The 21,989-nt window shown below is 38.5% G+C and overlaps 2 protein-coding genes and 1 long non-coding RNA gene across 4 annotated transcripts; 1 reads left to right on the top strand and 2 right to left on the bottom strand.

Moving 5' to 3' along the window:
* Positions 1-267: 267 nt before the first annotated feature.
* Positions 268-11,224, top strand: LOC103723476 (peroxisome biogenesis protein 3-1-like). The gene is given in 8 exon segments (XM_008814395.4): positions 268-597; positions 713-874; positions 969-1,168; positions 1,408-1,538; positions 5,155-5,282; positions 5,761-6,000; positions 10,726-10,918; positions 10,920-11,224. Coding segments are annotated over 8 exon segments (1,155 nt in total). The 5' UTR covers positions 268-583; the 3' UTR covers positions 11,007-11,224.
* A 2,605-nt stretch (positions 11,225-13,829) lies between these two features.
* On the bottom strand, positions 13,830-16,119 carry LOC120109520. 2 transcript variants are annotated; one of them, XR_005510376.1, is made up of 2 exons: positions 15,858-16,119; positions 13,830-14,722 (listed from the first exon to the last, which is right to left on the bottom strand). It is a non-coding gene; the product is annotated as an uncharacterized LOC120109520 (long non-coding RNA). The 2 variants fall into 2 exon arrangements; XR_005510377.1 differs by lacking the exon at positions 15,858-16,119 and adding an exon at positions 14,801-15,228.
* A 4,280-nt stretch (positions 16,120-20,399) lies between these two features.
* On the bottom strand, positions 20,400-21,983 carry LOC120109521 (mitogen-activated protein kinase kinase kinase 12-like). The gene is made up of 4 exons (XM_039123257.1): positions 21,962-21,983; positions 21,711-21,833; positions 21,444-21,531; positions 20,400-20,912 (listed from the first exon to the last, which is right to left on the bottom strand). Exons 2-4 carry the CDS (start codon positions 21,756-21,758, stop codon positions 20,737-20,739), a joined length of 312 nt encoding a protein of 103 aa, XP_038979185.1. The 5' UTR covers positions 21,759-21,833; positions 21,962-21,983; the 3' UTR covers positions 20,400-20,736.
* Positions 21,984-21,989: the final 6 nt, after the last annotated feature.

Here is a 21,989-nt window from a genome sequence, read left to right as displayed (position 1 = left end):
AATTCACCGGAAGTTTTGGTTGGAAAAACCGACCCATCGCCTCTATCTCGTCGCCTCGCTTGTCGTTGTATCTTTTTCACTTTCCTTCGCGCCAAGAACCGTTGGATTGCACAATGATCGCTTCGAGATCTGTGCAGGCGGGTAATAGAAGTTCAGAGTGCTTTGAGATCTATGTTAGGCGAGATCGAACGGTGGATGTATTGAAAGAAGATCAATCATTCTTTCGTGCTAAAGATACAACCTGAACCCCTTATGCGAAGGACCCGGCGCTGGGGTTTCGAACGAAAGAATAAAAAAAAGTCCCCCGTTTCCTAAAGGGGTTATCCTCGAACCCCAAGGCTCTCCCTTTGTCCCCGCTTCCCGAAGCCGTCCAAAGCTTCGGAATCGAGGAGAGAGTTCCTCGTCCTCTCCTCCCCACTTCTTCTATCCTTGAACCCCCTAGAAATCGTTTCTTTAGCGTTGGGCGAATTCCATAGAATTCCAGAGTTTTGCAGTCCGCTGGGTTTGTTTTGATTGGTTTTCGACTATGTTCGCTGGAAGTTTGGATTTAGACATGGTTTTCTTGGTTTCTTGATGACAAGCCATGATTTCTTTGAGGTGATCATTCTTTCCCCTTCTTCATATCTCTTCATCTTTTGGTTTCAATCAACGATAGCCGCTGGATTAACTTCTTCTATTTTTGATTAATATATTTTATTGATTTTTGAAGCAGGGGTTTTTGGAGTAGGCATAGGAGGAAAGTGCTTGTTGCTCTCGGAGTATTTGGAAGTGGTTATGTTATTTATAAGCTCCATGATGCTCACAGAAGAAGAATCTCTGATTTGGAGAGGCAGCTGGAAGGCGAGCGACAAGTTGAGGAACTCGTTAAAGCCCAGTATGGCTTCTTTTTATACCAAAAATTTCATTGTTCAATTATTATGGAAGTACCCAAATATCAAAATCCAATTTTTATTTCATTTGATGGGTAGATTGCAGACGCATTTTGAAAACATACAAAGAATATCAGATACGACAACATTGCCATCTGCTATGCACTATTTGCGGTCTCGGATATTGGAGGAGTTGGATCTTTCTCATTTGACCGATAAGCTAATGCAAGGGAAGGGACAATCCAATCCTCTTACATTCGAGGAGAAGCTCGAGCTGTGGGAAAGGCTTAAAATTCTAAGTATGCCATCATTTTATACTTACATTTGCTGGTGACATTAATTGTTTTATGTTTCATTAAACTATGGTGATTTTTTGCTTTCTGTAAATTAGCATATAGCATTGAGCTGGGATCTGCTTTCCTTGTTCTATTTGCATCTTTGGTCACATTTTAAGGGATAAAGTAGGATGTTGGTGCTTTTGTTTGCAAAGAATGATATTTTCTGCTGATTTTGTTTGTCATGAATTTTGCCTTTTCAGGTTTCACGAGAATAGCTTCCTCATTGTGGTCAATGACAATGCTTTGCCTGTATGCTAGGGTTCAGGTCAATATCTTAGGGAGGCATCTCTACCTAGAAATTGCGCGTGGTTCGGAAAGCTCTCAGTTACTGGTAAATGTCTCACCTTTTGCAAACTAGTGCCTGTGTATCTTCTAATGTGCTTTATCATATTATTTTATGCGCATGTTTCTACATTTGTTCATGCATTCTTCACATATGTTTTCACTCATGCGGACATAAATGTAGAAAGGAAAGACCCCCAAAATTATTTTTGTTATCGGTGATGTCGTCATTGTTATTATCATCATCATGTGCAAGTTGCATCAAAACTCACTGCCTCAACATTGTAAAAATCCTTTTCAGTCTACTGATCTTTCAATCCTTAGTTCGGAGATGTAAGATTTCAAACCTTCATAGTTGGATCATGAAAGGTTTCCCTATACGAACAAGCATCTCTCTTCCTGGTGCAGTTTTATCATGATATATTAAAAGTATTTGGTTGTTCTTAATTGGTATTTACTGGTAATTGGTGTTTCTTGCAAGGACCAACTAATTAGTTCATTCATTGAACTTTGGCTTTTTCTAAAGTTGTTTTTTGAGTGTTTTGAAACTTTAAATGGTATGTCATGTAGGCATTGGAATAATCTCAACAGTTATGTATTTGAATCTTTATGTAGTTTCTTCCTCTTTTCGCTTTTACTTGAGTTTGCAGTTGCAGGCTGAATCCCACAGGACATGCGAGATGTTGTGATTTAACGTGGCAGGGAGATGTGGTATAGTGTGCATGTTTTGTGTGCTAATGGTTTGTTGCAGCATGGTGTATGGGTGCATGCATAAGTGTGCTATGCGCATGAGGAGGCAGAGGAGCTGGAAGACTCATGGTGAAAGAAGATGTTGTTTGTTGAAACCCTCCATTTTGCCTTCTCTCTCTCTCTCTCTCTCTCTCTCTTCTCTCTCTCTCTCTCTCTCGCTTTCTATCTCTCTCATCCCTCCCTCACCCAGCACAGACCCCAACAAAAAAACTCTGTTCTCAATGACATGATTACATTTGTTGGTCTAACATCAAAGGCCTCATGAAGTTTGTTTCAATTCTCTTAGGGCTTGACAAAATGGTGATTCTTGTTATCCAAAGGCATGTTTCTTGTGCACTATAGCTTTTTTGCATTACTTAGGGGTTTTTTGAAGGGCCATCATAGAAACCTCGCCTTGACACTGGCAAGGCACTAGGGTGGATCTTTATTGCACCTTGTGCAATGGCTGCACCTTCAGCTAGATGGATTGTACCTAAATTTAGTCAATGAAAACACTTCTATTACCTATTTGATAACTAGGACTGGGTTGCAAGATTCATTACCTAATTAAACATTCATATAGTTCATTTATAACTTGTAACAGTCAGAGGTGGGGCAGTTAGCTGCAATTTTTCAGATGTTTTCTAATGTGTTGTGCTAATTGGAGCCCCTTCTCGTGTTATTTGTGATTGATTTATTGTCGTTTGGTGAACATAAATGATAGGTGACGGACGTCCTTTATAGTGATATCGACCAAGACAACGTTTTAGTTAATAATATAAAATGTCAGACAAATTATCCATCGTTAATAGCCAAAAATAGCAAATTTCAAACAAAGGTCCTTCATAGTGATACTGACTAAGAACATGTTTTAGTCAACAATGTTTGCTGCTTCTTGGAGCAAGCAGCATTGCTCCAAGAAATATTATTGCGGACTAGCTCCTTTGTTTGAAAAACCCTTTTTGGAAGTCCATAACCATAATTCTTCCTTAGTGGTTGTTGGCAAATATAGCATTTCTATATGTAGACTAAGATCAGTAACACTGAATTCTCTCGTTTGAATGGAAAAACAATGATCGGTATGAGTTCCTGAAAACTATATAGTATAATTCCTTTGCCGACATATCAAACTGTGCTCTTGTTGCTCGCATTAGTCCATAAATTGTTTTCCATGGAATGGAAAAATCTCCTACATGCATATTTATCTCTATAATTTGTTATGCTGGAAGCATTTTTAGGGTTTGGTTGAAACACAAGCCATCTTGCTTTGGTAGTTATCAAATATAGAATCCAAAGATCGCCGAACTGGTATCGGTAGGCGTACCGGTGGGCCACTGGACCGATTCGAACCGATACCATTGGTTCGGCCTGATTCACGCATCCAAAAGCCCCAAAAAATTAGCCTAGCCGGTATGGGCCAGTACCATTTTTTAATGCCGAACCGGACCGGTCGGAGACCGGACCGGTTCGGTACGGGCTAAACCGGCCGATACGGGCCGGTTTGGCATTCCTTGATAGAACCTGAACAAAACAATACTGAAATCTTCTTTCCACCAAAATTTTTGGCAATATTAACATTGTAGATTTGTTTATTCTTTCATGACTAGTTCTGTATTTCACCTTGGAGCACTTCTTTCAGAAAATCAATTGACATTTAGACCATCAAAAAGACAACATTTCATTTCCCTTACGGCAACCTTAGCAGATAACTTGTCCTTGACTGCCTTTTACCATCTAGGATTATTAAGGCTTCCAGAAGTAACTTCTGTGCAGATGCAATGGACAATAACAAGACAAGACTACAATAAGAAAATGATGGATTGGTGGCGGGTACTTTCTAAGCAATAAGACATTTACTCTCTTCTCATTTCAGATGATGATATGGCCCTCCCTTAGTCAATCTGAGCAATTTGCACATATTGTTTTTTCATGGCTATTAACATTTCCACCTGATCAACACTTCAAGAGTTTCTTTTGTAATTCATAGAAAATGTGCTATGAGATGATGGCATCTTAGATACAAGAACATGAAGGACAATACTTTCAAGGTGTGCCATCAGAGAATGTGACATAAATGCACATGTGATGTTCCATAATCCAATTAAGAAGAAAGTGATCAAACTAGATAGTATTACACAACAAGAACCAGCATGGGGACTCAGCCTCATGTGTTGTGTTCTCTTTGTAAATGTTCCAAGATCGAGTGGACAGAGTTTGAAGTTAAGACCATTTAGTAGCAAGGGGTCTAATAGAAGATTTTAAAGAATGGCAATCCATAAATGCCTGATATTTCCTCTTTATTTTTGTTTCATGAGGGGATTAAGTATGTGTTGGAGGATCAGTTAGAGGAGAATAAACAAAGTTGGGACTTCTGCTTATAACTGTACCTATATGGTTTAGGAATATGCCTATGAAACTCAGCCTCAATTTTGTTTTTGATTTAGGTATCTGTGGGATAAGGCTGCCTTGTTTTTTGTTCTTGTAGTATGATCAATTTTGTTAAGGTATATGTTCCTTGTTACTCTGTCTATGAATCAGCATTCTTTGCTATAGTTGGATAATTGATGTCTTGCCATAAAACATGTAATATGTATCCGCTGATTCTAAAAAAAATGATGTTACGTGGTGAGTGAAATGATTGCATTTGTAGGCATGCTGTTCTAGTTAATTACTGACAGATGGTTGGCTGTAGTTGATTCAATATATCTGTTGGAAATTTTACAGCTATCATTTATAGTCGTCTTACAAATAATTACTGATTAAGACATGCTCCATGAGAAAGGTATATTTTAGCGGAGTTCTAAGCGAATTTTGTAGTTGATAGTCTAAATCTGTGCTAAATTCTTTTCCAGTGCTATAAATCTTTATTCTTGCATCTTCTAGGGTTCGAGTTCATGTTTTGAAAATTTGAGGTTCCCCTTTTTGCTTGTTTGCAGGATGAATCTGACTCATTTAGCAGGCATGGGCAGCAAGACTTTCTAGCAACTGCTGATTATCTTTCTGCCCATGGCATCAACATGTTGATTATGAACATGCAGAATGCTGCTACTGGAGTTCTAAAAGAGTAAGAGTTAATACTGTTAACATCCTGTTCTTCTTATGCATGCTTAATTATTATATTACCCTCAATATTTTTTTCAAGCTTTTAATTAGGCTATAATGCTCTCTATCTATCTATATATATACAGAGCATCTTATCTGTGATTTCTTCTCTTTCCTTCGATTTTTAAGAATTAAATAGTTTTCCAATATGCCCCCAAAAGATTTAGAATTTCATTGCACGTACTTCCATGTTTGTACATGTATCTGATACGTTTTTGATTAGTTTATTTGAGTTTTGGCATCTGATTCTGTTAAACGGCGTAGTGGTAGTAGCTTAGTTGTTTTCTGTATATTATTGTTATCGATTTATATTTTGACTAAAGTTGGCATCTTACTTTGTTGATGATGAATTTGATGTCTTTCTTTTCCATAACCAAACCATCAGGCCCTGATGATATATTTGATGCATTTGTTTTGTGGATTTTAATCACAATGTGCAGAAAGCAGCTCAGGGATCTTTTCAGCATGGTCCAACTGCGTGAAACAATCATACAGATACTGGAGTCGTTCATGAGCATTGGTGGACCTAATTACTGGATGTTATACTTGGTTCCTGAGAATGCCACTGCATACAGGCAACTGATGGTTATGTCTGCCAAAGGTTTTGATGATTCCTCCATTCTTTTGGATGTTGGCAAGCTTGAGCAGCTAATGTCAGAGACACGTATGGTGCTATCAAGGTATGCAAACAGCGTTTATTCCTATAGAAAATACTGCTCCATACAGGATCCGACATCTGTCATCTGATTTTCTTCTGTAGAAATAACCTAAGCCTATTGCATATGCATATGCCTCTTGTTGTAATGTAACACAAGGCTGAAGACATGCATCTCAGGAGTCTCTCTGTGTCTCTCTGTGGCCCTTTTTGAAAACCGGGAGATCTTTTCGGACAGATAAGATCTTCCTGGTAGGATTCCTTTTAGAAAATATGTCGGCAGTGGAAGCAGTTGAAAGGGATCAGCATCTCTGTTAAACAAATGAATCCTGGTTTTTAGGGATAAGGAATCCCTTCTCCAGGGTGATTTACCTTATCCCAAAAAACGAGGGATTAGATTTCATCAGAGGAGGAGGTCTGCACCTTATCTAAGCATTACACATGAGACTAAAGGTGCTGCAGCCTGCTGGATGAGCCTCATCTCAAGGTTGATGCAACATGAGCCTGAGGCTTTTTTTTTCCCAAAGAAAAAGATAAAAAGGTGGCAAACCTCATCGATCATTCCCTAGTAAGACACATCCAGAACAGTCAGCATTCAGTAAATAAAGACAAAGATGATGGAAAAGCAGTTGTCTACTGATGAAAAACAGCATGAGAAGCCCCAGAGCAAGGAAAGTCGATTGGGATCACTTGGAAAAGCTGTATAGAGTCCGTTTACCAGATAACAAGCAGATATGGGTTATAGATGGTCGTAGCCTTCCTATTCCCATTGACCGAATCAATAATGGTTCTAAAATCCCCTTTAAGCCACACCTTTTTAGCTTTATTAACATCAAGGAACAGGTCTCTCCACTTATTTGGATTGGACAATTTTAGTTGGATTTGTCATTCATTCCTGGTATGGTTATGACTACTCATAGTGCATGCTTCCCTAGCCTAATGGAAGCTTTGTGATCCTTATATACAGGCCATGTGGGAGAAAACTGAACCTTTTTCTACCAGTGTTCCCTTAAACTTGAATGATGGCAATCTGAAATTATCGGAGCCTGGGATCATGGGCCATGCAAGCCTTTCAAGAATAAACAGAACCATGAAGGTAACCATTCAATGTTATCTTAAGATTTAGGAAGGAGATGCAACTGGTAGTGGCATTGAATCTTCGGTGGTGACCTGTTAACTAAGTTCTTTATGGAGGCTCTAATTTGAGTTCTTAATTGATGTTAGTGAAAATTCACACTTTTGAGCTAGAAAAGTAGCATGATTCCTCCATTTGCAATAAAATTTTGTTCAGAAACCAATTGCTTCTACATATAAAGATTCACACCCCACAGAGATGCATATTAGCATATAATCTAAATCATAAGTACACCAGCGTACTTACCATTGCTTATTCAAAGGGTAAGATGAGGGATATAATTTGTTGCATTCACAGACTTTTGCCACATGTAATATGGCAAGGAAACCATAATACGACCATCTTTCACACTGGGGTGGATGGTTTGAGGATTGAACTATCCATTGTTAATAGGCATAGCAGAAACATCACCAATATAGTGTAAGTGCCTTTTAGCTCGCTTGGGGTTGATCTGCATAACCATCCACAGGATATGCCACATTGCATGTGTAATCAATGCATCACTGGTAAAATTACGATCTTTTGCTAGTTGCTGCAATTACATGGCACAAAAGACAATTAGAAGTCAGGTGTTGGCATGTTTGTGTACCAATATTAGTCATATGTTGCTTAGGGGACCATGACTTTATACACAGTTTGGACTGTTACAGCATACAATATTGAATCATGCAGTAATATATAATAGTATACCCTCATTGACATGCTTAAGCATCAAGGAATAAAAATATTCTCTTGGTAATTTTTTTATTTATTTTGTAAATTTTGGACTTTTAATAGTTGAATTTGAATCTTAGAAGCAAGATTTGGGGCCTAGTGCATCATGGCGTGTACCGCTGGTACTATATCTGTATCATTTTCAATAAGAGAACAGCACCTAGGATGCATCTGGGGCACTGGTTCTCTCATGGGCTGCAACATCTTAGTTGTCCTCGTTGGTACTTGCTGGGACAGTTGTCCTAACACTAGGGATGGCTTGGTATCTAGGGGCACAATTTATTTTTAATTTTTTTTCTTTATTCTTGTTGTTAATGGTCATCGATCCGCCCCAGTGCCATCCAACACTTTAATCCTTGCTTAGAAGTTTCTAGATTAGTAATGTCACCTAAGTTTTGAGTCCAAAGTCATATCTGTCTAGGGAAGCCCATAATACTTTGTGGACTTCGGGTTGATTAGTTGTCTTCCCATTTGGAAGAAGTTTAGGTCTTTTCCTTTTAGTACTAGAAAACATTATTCAGGACTTTTTCAACATCCTTCACACGCATGAATGTAGGATGACAACTTTACATCATTTTATAATTTAATTTGGATAAAATATTATATACCTTTTGGGGTGGATTCTACATCTCTCTTCTACCTCATCATTACGTTCTTTTTATTATTATCTTTAAGTTTACCATGTATGAAATTCAGAGCTCATCACATCTTATCTATTGTGCTTGCCTAATTGTTTGAGTCAAGTTAACGTAATAGTCCTTCAAAAAGTTTTAATACTTTTATGTGAAGTATAAAGGTTTATGGTATTGTATTACCTGAACATCTTGGATATGCAATACAGGCCAATGAATCACCAATATCTACGTGGAAGTGTAAGTGGATAGGAAGACAATGAACACTAGTGTTGCTTATCTTAGTGATTTAGTTGAGAAAATGAGAATCATATTAGAGTTGACATATTATACTTGATCTTAGTAGCATAAGCTTTCTCAAAGCCATTACTATCCTTGATGTCTTCGGTGAGAGGAGCACATACATGGTTCTAATATTTCTCAAGGCATGGTGACTTGCCTGCTCCATCTATCGATCTTTTACTAAAGCTTCTGAAGTTCTGATGAAAATATATAGAGTTGAGAGTACTATGCTTTCTCCTGTGCTATTTTAAAAGCAGACTTGAAGTAAAATTTTTCCCTCTTTTTTGGCCTGTTGATTTATTTCTTCCACCCAATGATTGAAGGCCTCTGAAACATTAAATTGTTCTCAACAGATTTTGCTGAAAAGCATCTGGTATAAATACTGATCTGTTATTAAAGTCAGGTCTGAAGTAAAACTTCAGGTTGGATTGATCACCACAACCAATTGATCTGTGTATATTTAGTGCCAGTAACTTGAGAAATGAATCCATGTACAAGTATATGAACTAAACCTTAAGGCAATTTTACTTTCAGATCGCATGCATTATCTATTAACGAAAACTCTATCCATTTTTCCAAGAGACCAGTGGTCTTCACTACATTGATAGATTTTATGATTTGGCAACACTCATGGGAATCTTCTACTTTGGAGTTGCTCTCCAGACCAGGTACACAACATGCTTAAAAGATGAATACAAAAATGACTTCTTGTCTAACAACTGTTGCACCGCAATGAGCCTTATTTCATAGCGTAGCAAAAATAGAAGACTTCCATAGCATATTCAATTTCTCTTATAGCTATAGGACTATATAGAAACTATATACATAAAAGCCTGTATCTGTAATTTCTGGTATACAAGATTAATGCACTGAAAATTTCATGATCAATTTGCTTCAAGTTTGATAATGATGGGCTATTATTTTGCCCAAAAAGAAGTTTGGTTTTTCTCAGATTAGTTCTCGGTTCTCAGAGTGAAGAGTCAAGACATGACCTACAGACATATAATGTGATGAAGCTCTTATTGTGACTGGGGAGTCTTGTAGGAGATTATGCGGGACCACTGTTAATGGTTGTCTTTTTTGACCCTGTGGAACAAGCTTAACCTCAAGGTGGAGAGAGCACCAACCATATTGTTCATCATTATGGAATTACTGAAAGCGGTTAGATGTAAAATGTTTGTGCTTAGCAAATTATCTGCCTTCTTAGGAGTGAGCAGGTTGCAGCACTAGGTTTAGGTGATGTGGGGCATGGTGCTTCCTTTGGCAGAACCATGTTGGGTTGTCACTTTCCTCTCATGGAAATAATTTGCAGCACTTTGAAAGGTGCCTTGCATAGCTGCTGGCCAATAAGGATTTGAATCTTTGTAGAAGGGGGGTGGAACATATCTAACCATCCCATATTTTGTTTTTGTTATATTGCTGGTTTCTCCGATTCATTTCAGAAAATACTTGAGAATTCTGAAATGAAGAGATCTCTGCTCTTCCATATGGCATATCTTATTCCTTTTGAATTTAAAAGCAAGACCAGCTGTCAATTGCAAGCAGTAAACATCAGTACTCTTAAACATGGGTATTGAGTTTTTACATGATGGTTATTGGCCAGATTTGCATTTATAGACTAAATCTTGCACCATGCTGGGTACATGGACACTGCCTTTAACTAGGAGGAAGAGTTCATTCTTGACATTCGTGTCCAAAGTCTGTCAAATTCCACTCAAACCATGTCTATGCTAGAGACAAGGAAACATAATTTGAATATCAAAGAATTTGTTAATAGATATGCTTTATGAGTACATTCAATTTTCTTTTTTAATATTTATCAGGCTGAAACAGAGGCTACCAAGAAACATTGGTCATATGTGGTGAAAACTGTTTATGTTCTCAGAAAGAAAAGCTTTTAATCTTTTACTTTGTCGAAGTCTTGAACTTATGTTTAATTCAACAGAGTAACTTTCTCGATTCTTATGTCATCAATATTTGTTTGTAGCCCTGATTTTGGAAATATTGTGGAGATATCATTGAAGAAGGTAGTTGATTTGCTAGTGGATGATATTAGCATGCAGCTTGAAGGGATTAGTCGACCCTCCGGAGTTCCCTTGGCTAAGCTATTGCCTCGAATAACGCAACTTAGCCTGCCACTGCTCGAGGAACCCAGCGACAACAAGTTCATTCAGTCCATTGGGAGGACTGCCGGAGGTTGAAATGTTTTACACCCTTCTATATGCAAACATGCCCATACCATCACACGATTCTTCGAAAGAGATGTAACCAATACAATTACCATCTGTAGCATGCTGGATCTTCATTTACAGAGCTTGGTTTCTTACATGGGGGTGGCGGATATCCCAACAGTGAAGAAAAATTGTTGTAATAGTTATTTTTTTGGCTGTGGCGTCCGGTATTGACTTATTGGCTGTGGCTTCCAGTATTTTTTTTGGCTGTGGCTTCCAGTATTGGTTTGCAAGGGTATTTCTGAATGCTTTCTAGTTTTGCATGCGTGAATACTTTTCTGGATCCTGCATCTGTGTCTGGTCGTTCACTCTTAGAAAGCAGCAGACTCCTTCAAAATATAGGGGGGTCTCAATGCATCCTTGATAACTACGTAATTTTTGTTCTGGTTCATTCTTTCCTTGGCTTCTGCTTGCTTTTCGTCTTTGATGCCCCCTTCCTGTTATAGTTGATTCTTGGTTGCCCGTCTGACCTTGCTCAGTTGACAGGCTCCTTCCCTCTTCCAACGCTACCTCAAATTTCTTGAGGCCTTAAGATTCTAAACTTAATACTTTGTATTCTGTCATTTGAGATAGGGTTGCATGATTCTGGAATAATATTTTATATAACGTTTTACTAAAATATTTTTTTTTAGATTAAGTGATGATATATTTATTCGAGCTAATAAATTTTTTTTCAAATGCTGGATGAAAGTCAAATCAGGCTTCAATGAGGCCTAGCCTGATTCTGTCCAGACCTCGTCAAAGGCAATCTACCAAAAAAAAAAGTTCAAATCATTGCAAACCAACAATGGATAACGGAGGTATCAGATTTTTTTTTTCATTAAAACGACAATTCATATAACTCTAACTTGAATATATCCAGCTATATCAAAAAAAAAAAATAAAAAAAATAAAGAAGTGGGACTATCAAACTATATATGTCCAAAAAAGCTCTCCGAAGTGCCGAGCGACGTAGGAGGCGATCCAATCAGCTGCTCTGTTCGGTCTTTCGGTACATATGTATAGCATGAATATCACCCATCTTCTGAACCAGTCTTCGAATTGGTGACCGTCACTGTACCTATCTATATTCTGAATCTAGTTGATCATCATAGAAGAGTCCTCATCAAGATGCACCCGATTGGCGCCAAGAACCCTTGGTGATAGGCAGGGAGGAGGGTTCAAGCATTGTCTTTCACAGGATCCGGCCGTTAGGTGTGTTTGAGTCAAGCTCATCTTAGTTCAACTTGAGGATTAATTTGGTTGAAAAAAAATATTTTTTAAAAAAACTGATGCTTATATTATGTCTAAAAAAAATAATTTTTATATTATGATTGACGATAAAAAAATAATATATTTCAATATATTAGATTGCCTAAGTGTAAATATCTATTATATTTCTAATAAAAAAATATCTTACATTATTCTATCTAAAAACTTAAAAATATTTTTAAAAATAATTATCTAAATTTTCAACCGAAGAAGAATAATTTTTTTATATTTCACAATTTTTTATTTTCTATAAACTATAAAATTTTATTTCCATAAAAAACTATTGACCATATGTTTTTTTCTTCTTTCCGCGAGCTAAATAAATCCCGAGTTGAAAGACAAACCGCTCTTCAAGATGCTAAAGGGAATGCCAAAGATTCCCTAGAGATTTTTCCTTGTCTTTTTTTTTCCCCCTTGCACGGTGGTGGGAGTTCCACAAGCCGCTTTTCAAGAAGCTCAAGGGAAATGCCAAAGATCCTTTAGAGATTTTTCCTCGTCTTCCACCCCCCCCCCGGGCGCACGGTAGGAGTTCGCCGTAGTCGTAGATCTCAGCTCAACATCTTAAATGTAATGTCAATAAAATATTGATTATTCAATAAATCGTCTAATTATAAGGTTTTTATAATGTAATAATCAAGCTATTGGGAGCTGTACATTAACCAAATAACATAATAGACAGCTCCATGCCAATGTTTTTTTTTTTTTGTGTGTGTGGATACAATATGCCACATGATTATTTGATTGTTGCACGCGTCTTTTAATAATAAATTGTCAGCTCGATTGCAGATGCCTTCCTAATGGATCAGGTCAATCCATGGCTCGGTCCTGATTTGATCAGGCCCAGTTTGATCCTGTTCTTGAGACTCATGAGTCGGATTTGGCTCACAAAGATGACCAGTTATTTTTTTTTATTTTTTTTTAAATGATAAATTTATATAGATCTAACGTACTCAAAATAAAGATACAAATACAGGAAGAAATGTCTAATGCAAAAGTCCGAAAAACTTTTTCAAATACCGGACGACAAAAAAGATGATCCAATCCAAAAAAAACTTTTTCAAAATACCAAACGACAAAAAAGCCGATCCAGATCCGCCTCTGAAACACATACCTCAAGAAAAACGGAAGTGATAATATATTTTTTAAACTCATTCCACTTACGTGTCGCCGAGACAACTGAAAGCTCTTCAATTGTTTGGTCAAGCTACACGCTCTGGCTTGCACATTCGGGAGCGGCATGCAAGAAGAAAAAACTGAGTTTAGAAAGATCCCAAATTTTAGTTTCCGCGCGGCACGGGGGCCATCAGCTTCTGCACTTCAAATCTCAGAGCAGAGCAGAGAAGCGCTGACAAGAAAAGAAAGAGAAAGATGCCTCTAACACTTCTCTTTTTAATCTTTCCACTGCCGTCCAAACCCATCGCCATTTACATCCAGACAAACGCATATTTCTTATTTACTTGATGTTTGGACTTTGGAATAATATAATTTTGGTTAAAGTGTGCGAAGTAGCTGACGAAAAGGTACGCAGATAATGTTAGATTATCCAGTTTAAGCTAATGTTTTTTAAGGTGACAATCTAGTTTACTTGCATATGCAAAGAATTGCCGAATAGCATCAACCCCCTACCATAATATTAACTTAACAATGGGTACAGATCCAGTTTGTGAGAGTGGCAAGCAGAGTTCATACAATTATAGCGAGCAAACCAGTAAGATGAAGGTAAGGACCATGCAAAATTAACCAGCATCTCTCCAAATATCTCGCTTGCTCTTCGGCCTCACCACCGAAATCATGGAAACATCTCCAAACCCTGAAGAGCTCAAAACTACACATCATCATAAAATCCACATCCATTATATATATATATATATAATAAGCTGGTGCTGATTTCAGACATCAGGTTGTGCTGCTATTAGGGTTATCAATGAGCTACTTCCAGGTACAGCATCAATAGCTCTTATACATGAAACAATCCGCAAGAAAATTTCCTCGAAATGATTCAGATCTCATGGAGGTAAGCTCAAATATAAAATGATGCAATGAAACATCAGTACTGTCTTCCACCTGACATGATATCACACCGCAGGGCTGCAAGCCGGCGACTTCACCACTGGTTCCCCCTACAAAAAGCAAGTGAGATAGCCCCATCTTTCAACATCCTCCCTGCAAACCAAATTACTGTTTTCACATCCTAGCACAAGTTAGTTGTGAACATAACTTTAAAAAAAAAAAAGGCCAGTTGTGAACAGAACCTTTCTTTATAGCAACCCCCACTAGTTGCCATAAAGCTGGATTTGGATGTCAACAGATTCTAACCATATATTAAAAGCTCTGGAACAAAAAAAGATTTGATCCCTTTGTCTACCTATCCGATAAGAATATAACTAGTGTGCCCCCTAAAAAATTAAATGGACAATCTAATTTGGCAAGAGTTTTGATGGTAAAAAGTTGAGAACATGAACCATGACAAACATTCCTTTCAGTACTGCGTAACGATAGCACCTGCACCATCTTTGCAAAATGAGAGAGAGGAGCAAAATGAGATAATAAAATAACTGAGGAGTATAAAAATGAATGTACCTAAGAAACACCATCTTTGCACTATATTTTCTGAATGTATTATTTCTCTATCTTGTACCTGAGGACGACTAAGAAACAAACCCCGTAAAAATAGCCGTCCATTTGTATTTTTTTTCTTTTTTTTTTGGGGGTTTCGAATAAGGCCAATAAAATCAAGAACAGAATGGAAAGATGGATTACAAAAATTCTACATCGAATCCGAAAAATCAAGTGCTGCAATAACAACCGAGTGAAATCTAAGAGACATGAAAACGCCAAAAAAAATAGGCACCACGAATCACCTAGAATAAGATCAGAAGTAACAGGCAAGACATCATGCACATAAATAAGGACTTCATACAAGGAAAATCAAATACCGGATTTACTCCTTAATATCGTAAAAAGGATATAAATCTTAATATGTTGCCCACCAAGGGATGAATCACCTTCTCACAGCATAGAGTGGGGTCCTATATGGATAATGATTGTTGAACCCCTCCCCCCGAGAGAGAGGCGGGACTGAGAACAAGGAGAAGGTGTAGAGCTCCCTTCAATCCAAACAAGGGTCAGGCAGGGCTAATGCAGCTCCTGGGTTATGCAAACCACAAGCCTATCCCAAACAATCAATCATTTCTCTCCATCCCTGATCACCATTTCTAGTGCTAATAATACATATCATCAGCAAGATCACGGAATAGGACAGTGGAATCCATAAACCAGCAGCTCTATCTACCCCTCCAAGGCCCTCATTTGGACTTCAAGGAGCTCCACCCCCAAATCCTTCAAACCGCCAACCATATCAAGCGAACCTTGGAGAGAGAGAGAGAGAGAGAGAGAGAGAGAGAGAGAGAGAGCGAGCTTAAAAAAAGGAGAAAAGCAAAAAAAAAAAAAAAAAGTGAACCAAAAAAGAAGCAGCTGTTACACCATTCTACAAAACCATTTACTTCAGAAACCGCAGGACCCAAAAACAAAACGTTAAGCCCCCACAGAATAATAAAATATCAACAAGATGCCAACTTTAAACAACTGACAACCCTCGAAAAGAAAAGAAAAGAAAAGAAAAGAAACCAAACCCTACCCGCAGCTCCAAACACCGCAGGCCTCGCCAAGCCCTGGAAGCTCTCAAGAGGAGGCAAGGCTGGATAGAGAGAGCACGGTTGAACGACGGATGAAGGCATGGTTTTTATAAGGAAGGAGAGAAGGTTAGGGTGGAGGCTCGGCAATGGCTCCTTTCATGCCCTCTTTCCTTATTTAATGACTGGCTCAAATTTTCAAGAGTCTTGGGAAGCGGATTCAATAGATGCCTCTCTGACCCCCTTCACATGACTTGGTGGCTTCCCACCACCATTCCCTCCTTCATCCATCTATCAATCACTGTAGCTGGCCGAAAGGCAACAAAATAGATAAAATATCTGTGCACGGAAGTAGACGGCACTACGTATTTATACTGTTAAAGTTTATTTTGTTAGCTCATCGATTCGTTTATGCCATTCTTTAATTTATTGAAAGTTATAATTCAATGTATTTGCACTAAGAAAGTTATAATACACTATGGGTGAAGGTCACACTGTCTTGCCCTAATACAACATATTTAGTTTTTTTGATTTTCTGAGCCATATAAAATATATTTAGATCTAGCTCAAAAAAGAAGTGCTCATCTCCTGCTCTGCGATATTTCGATAATGATAAAAAAAATTACATTTCAGATTATATATGTATATCGTGAGGTCAATAAGACGGTCGACTGGGTGGCAGCATATGTAGCGAGCCACTTAGGAGATACTCTATGGGCTGAGGAGAAAAATATTTGGAGCATTTTGAGATCTTTTGTATTTCAATTTTATTGAATGTATTCGTATCTATAATGTGTAAAATATCTATTTTAGCAAAAAATATATATATATTTCTTCATTCGAAGCCCTAAGTTCTGCAAGAAAGTAATTTATTTCGGTAGGGGGATCGAATGGTTTGGATGCCCGGGCATGCTGCATGCTACGTAAGGAACCCCCGCGGACATGGGGTAATACTTTGTCGTTATGCAACGCGTCTAGGCCCTTTTTTTTTTTTTTTTTTGGAAGCCCCTAGTTCGATAAAGTATTTTATTTAATTTGGGTGTCCATGTTTTCATGCCGCATGCTATGTAAGGACAGCATGCGAGGGCGCGAGTCTTTCAATGTTGCATGCGAAACTAACAAAATAAAATTGAAGACAGAAATTTTCTTAAATAAAATAGAGATTTAAATGAATCAAGAATAAAAAAATTTATGTGAGTCCAAAATAAATTATTATAAAATTAGATTAAAAGATCCATCGGAGAAACCCATAATGTAGCTCTCATGTTATACCATCCAAATTAGCAGCACCGTTAGTTTTTTTGAAATGTACTAAACCTCAATAGATGGTAGTGATCATATTATTCTCCAGTTGTCCGGTAAAAATGGATGCGATCTGCCTTCATCTGAATCTGAAAACTATCTCCAAAGAGACAGAAATATTTTATGAAATCGGTGCTTAAAAGAGAACCTGCGATCTCCTTTCTTAGTTTTTTTATTTTTCTCAATGTAAGTCATACATATCTTGAAAGAATATATTTCTGACAACAGATTGCACAATGTCTCATCATCTCCATCTGGTAAGCTACTTTCCAGACCAAACTACAGTCTATTTTATACTATGCCATCATCATTCCGAGGGTTCTCTCCAACCAAATTCGTCGTGGATCCTATGGATATGTGCCCGTAAAATGTAAAGGAGCACGTTACTGTGCTCGATTCAAGAGATCTTCAGCTTAGTTGGCTGCCTGCAAGATTCCAGAAACAAAAAATATACAGGCCATGCGTCCATCAATGCATACCAGTTTTGAGATTTATATATATAAAACGAGCTCCTTGCATGTCTTCTTAGTTGCGATCGAGTTATGTTACTCATGCAAGACTTGAATGCTTGCAGGGCTTCTTCCTAGGCCTAGTGGTGGTCTTCATGATTCTTTCGTTGTATAAAAAAAAAAATAGGAAAAAAAAGAAAAAGCTTCTTCCTGGCGGTGATCGAGCAAATAACCCTCTTCACACAAATTGGTCTCCTGGCTTAACAATACTAGCGATCGCTGATCATCGCATGATCCAATATTCCCTGTGCTGATTGTGAACACCAATGTCAATTTATCATTTAAACTATCATCGCGGCAATTTTAATACATCAACTTTGAGACTCCTGTTGTTGTGATCCAATATTTTTTACTCTCCATTCTTTAAGAGAGATCCGTAATTTTAATAAATTTCCATTCTTTAGATAAAATCTGTTATGTTCGTTTCGCTTGTTTAATAAATCTAGTGTTCTAATTAATTCCTAATTATAATTTTAATTATGCCTGAACGAGTTACATGTAGAGCCCATTGTTGGATCCAAGAATGATCATCAAACAAGCTCAAGTAGCTTAACTCATTTCCGTAGGTCATATTTAGTTTGCAATTAATATTGCTTAGAGAAATCTCACAGGGAATCTGCTAGTACACTTTCAAACTGTGGGAAAGAAAAAAAAAAAGACAGCAAGGCAAAAAAAAAAAAAAAAAAAACTATAAAACTTTTTATTTTAAAGATAGAAAACCGTCGTGCCCCTCGGGTTGTCGGGTCTCAAGCAAGGAAAAATTCAGAAGCGCGTCACGAGGGGAAGTGATGGCGACAGCACAGGGACAGAAGAGAAAGAAGTAATAAATTCCTTATTTATCAATCTACATTTAAATCTAAAAGTGATGGACAAACTCTCTTCCAATCGCTTGCTTGAAAAACCTTATGCGGTTTCATATCATCCGTCAAAATACTCCACGTGGAAGCCATCCCATCCTCCTTACAATGACGCCGGCACGATCCAATGAAATTTTGGTGCCCGCACAAACGTTTATGCGGGTGTCGCTTCGACGTGCGCGGACACGCACCCGATGGCGAATCCAACGCTAGATCCGTTGACCAGTCAACAAGGCGCCCACCCGGCTCGTCCGGCACCGTCGGTCCATCACGTGGGCCTGGGCCGGTTTGAACGGACCAGCAGCAAGTACTTGATCGGACGGCCCAGTTCGATGGCTCTCCTTCCGAGCCGTCCGATTGGATGAAAAGATCTAGATTGGATATGGTTTCAGGAAGAAGAGCAGAAGTTGCAGTTCTGTCCTTGGGCTGCTGGGCTACGCACGTGGGGAGCACATGGATTCCAACGCTAGATCTTCTCCCACACGTTGACCAGTCAACAGTGGCCCGCACGCCTCGGGCCGGTTTTACTTGATCGGACGGCCCAGTTTGGTGCCTCTGAGTCCGAACCGTCCGATTGGATAAAAAGATCTAGATTGGATACGATTTCAGTAAGAAGGAAGAGCAGCAGTCGCTGTCTGTCCTGGGGCTGCCGGGCCATTCACGTGATTTGGCCAGTTTTTTTTTTTTTTTAATACTTCTGATGGTCATTCTCTACATATAATCTAATACGTGACGCCCTCATTCGGCATAGTATGCGTCTAAGCCCTCTCACAGATGGCATGATTTATTTATCTTCTCGCTTTCATTGGCCTACTAATGTGATTTGGGTAGGTACTCTTCATGTTTAAACATGCTGAGGTTAAGTCTGAAATCTAGTCTTAGAAGGTGGGCCAAGCTGACAGAGGACTCGGCATCTTTAACGTGGGGCTCTGCGTCGAGATAACGTAATTAGTCTCTTTATATTGTTAAAAGGTATCCATCATGATCACTTGTCAACCCTGCAGCCAGCCAAAGTAGGTTACACAAAGAAATATTCCACAACTTTGCACCATAGTATGACATTATCTGTTGAGGTTAGGATATGACAGCATCCTTATCGTGTATATTATCTTATCCAAGATTAGTACTCGGCAGTCGGTAGCCACCAAATGGACGTGCCAAAAGTCATTGCATGGGCCCCATTTTTTCCATGAGAATAGTTTATTTACGGTGATGCTGGAAATGGCACAGCAGCAGAAATGGAAGTGTGATGAGATTAGATGGTGTTCGAACTGGGCAATGGAATATGCCTAATTTTCCGCCAGACCCCTCCAATGGATTCGCTTTCAGATAAAAATTTGGAGGGACCAAAGTTGGGTTGGTGGTGAGGTTCGTGAAAGCTCCCCTTAACTGATTTTTTCTGTACTCTTTGAATCAACTACTTTATATGTTGGAATAGATCTTTCATCCATTTGGTTGGCTGTGGAACTGCAACCACTTGACGGGTTGAAAGCTATGTGCCTGCTTGGAGGCTAGAAGGTGTATTTTTCTAGTAATCTACATGCCATGATGAATGCTCAAGAGCAAAAGAGTTGATCTGGTGATCAGCCATATGAAAACCTTATCCTGCCCAAGGAGGGATAAGGTTTTGCCCCGCGATGTCATGACCAATAAACCACAGCTCAAGAACACTGCAACAATCTGTCTCGGCCTGAGTGCAGACTTAGCATGGTCAAGTTACTATTAAAACAGATTCGTTTGTCATTCAGGTAACATCAGATTCCGATCATTATATTGGTTTCCCGATTAACAGCGTTTATCAGATCCAGCTGATCAGTTTGGATTCTGGTCAGGAACAGATCCATTCACAAAGCAAGTTCATGCAGAAAGGCAGAAATCATAACACAATACTTGATGGTTTATCCAGTAATAAGAAAGCCACTCAACTCTCGTTACAAGAGTTTCTCTATTCCTTTTTTTATAAAATATGGATACATTTTAATATCATGAACTGGTAAAAACACACAGCTCACACGCGCCCCCAAACAGAAAAAAAAAAGACAAAGAAGAGCCTTAATACACACAAATTCAAAATAATAATGGCACAGATCATGGGATCTAATCCATCTCTCTCCACAAAACATATCTTACAGTATTTATGAGATTATATAGTCTTAGAAGTCGAAGATGACAGCGACAACAACACGAGCGCCATATACTGATGTACTGGTTTATCATCATTTTGCTGGTTTTGTTTGACTGGCCACAGACATGGCACGCAACCGACCGGCAATTTGGGTGAAGGCCGGTCGTTGAACTGGATCAGGGGCCCAGCACTGCTCCATTAGCCTTCTCCATTCTGGGTCGCAGTTGGCTGGCACAGGCGGCCTCAGTGTATTGTTCACAATTCCTCCTGCATTGGGTTCAGAAATCAAAGTAAACATAGCTGCAAACAGATATAGTTTCCCTAACACAAGTTTTTTGGCATAAATAAGGGATAGCTCTACACCTCAAAAAAAAAAAAAAGGGATAGCTCGAAGCAGGCATTCAAGAAACATCCCAGTAAGAGATATAGCAGGTGCCTGCCAGAGAGATCTAACAGGCAAATGGTTTTCCTAGGAAAGGCATGCAGGGAAACCAGATGGTGTAATAGAAGAAATAAAATAGCTAGGCTACTTCAAACTCTTGAATGAAGTCACCCATGCTAACGCACAACATACAGAAACAACAGCAAAGACTACTAGAGTCCAGGCTACCAACTCAGTTTATGGTTTTTTCTGCATCTGGAGCCTATAATCATCACCTACTGATGTTAGGATCCTGGAGAATGATTAATAAAAGCAACGTGCCACCTGAGATAAGTGAGGTTTCTATTGGGAGGCACACCTTTTAAAGTTACCAATTAAAAAAAAAAAACAAAATAAACGAACCCATTCAAGCATACCTATGATTGCCCCATAATGCATGTTGGCATAAGGCTCCTCCCCTGTAAGAATTTCCCACATGACGATGCCAAAGGAGAACACATCAACCTGCATTTATCAATATGGTATGGCGCTTGATATTAGTGAGTATAGAAACCTAGGTATCACAATATCTTTTAATTTCAAAAACCAATCAATGCACTTTGAAAACGACAGACCCAAGACTTGATTGTCCAGCAAAAAGCAAAAATAAATAAAGACAAAACGCATATAAATCAAAAGTTTACCTTCTCAGACACCTTATTGCTGCCTCCATTTAGTAATTCCGGAGCCATCCATGGTAGTGTTCCTCTCACACCTCCAGAAACCAAGGTATTTCGTTTAATTTTTGATAAGCCAAAATCACCTACCTAGATGAGGTTCATTATGAAAAAGTTTAGTTTATTTGGAAATGCTGCTTGAGTGAAAAACCTTAATGCAGTGCATATTTTAGCACAAACTAAATCACTAATTATGAAAATTGAAAACAGCAACTTACCTTGCAGATGGGGCGTGATTGGTCTTTG

Source organism: Phoenix dactylifera, unplaced genomic scaffold, assembly GCF_009389715.1.
Source record: "Phoenix dactylifera cultivar Barhee BC4 unplaced genomic scaffold, palm_55x_up_171113_PBpolish2nd_filt_p 002322F, whole genome shotgun sequence".
NCBI classification, from domain to species: Eukaryota; Viridiplantae; Streptophyta; class Magnoliopsida; order Arecales; family Arecaceae; genus Phoenix; species Phoenix dactylifera.
This window is presented reverse-complemented; position numbering and strand designations above follow the sequence as displayed.

Coding starts and splice junctions, on each gene's coding strand:
- LOC120109521 (XM_039123257.1), bottom strand. CDS start 21,758: ATGGCTCCGGAATTACTAAATGGAGGCAGCAATAAGGTGTCTGAGAAG. Junction 21,532..21,710: donor GCAATAAGGTGTCTGAGAAG/GTAAACTTTTGA, acceptor TGATAAATGCAG/GTTGATGTGTTCTCCTTTGG. Junction 20,913..21,443: donor GCATTATGGGGCAATCATAG/GTATGCTTGAAT, acceptor AACCCAATGCAG/GAGGAATTGTGAACAATACA.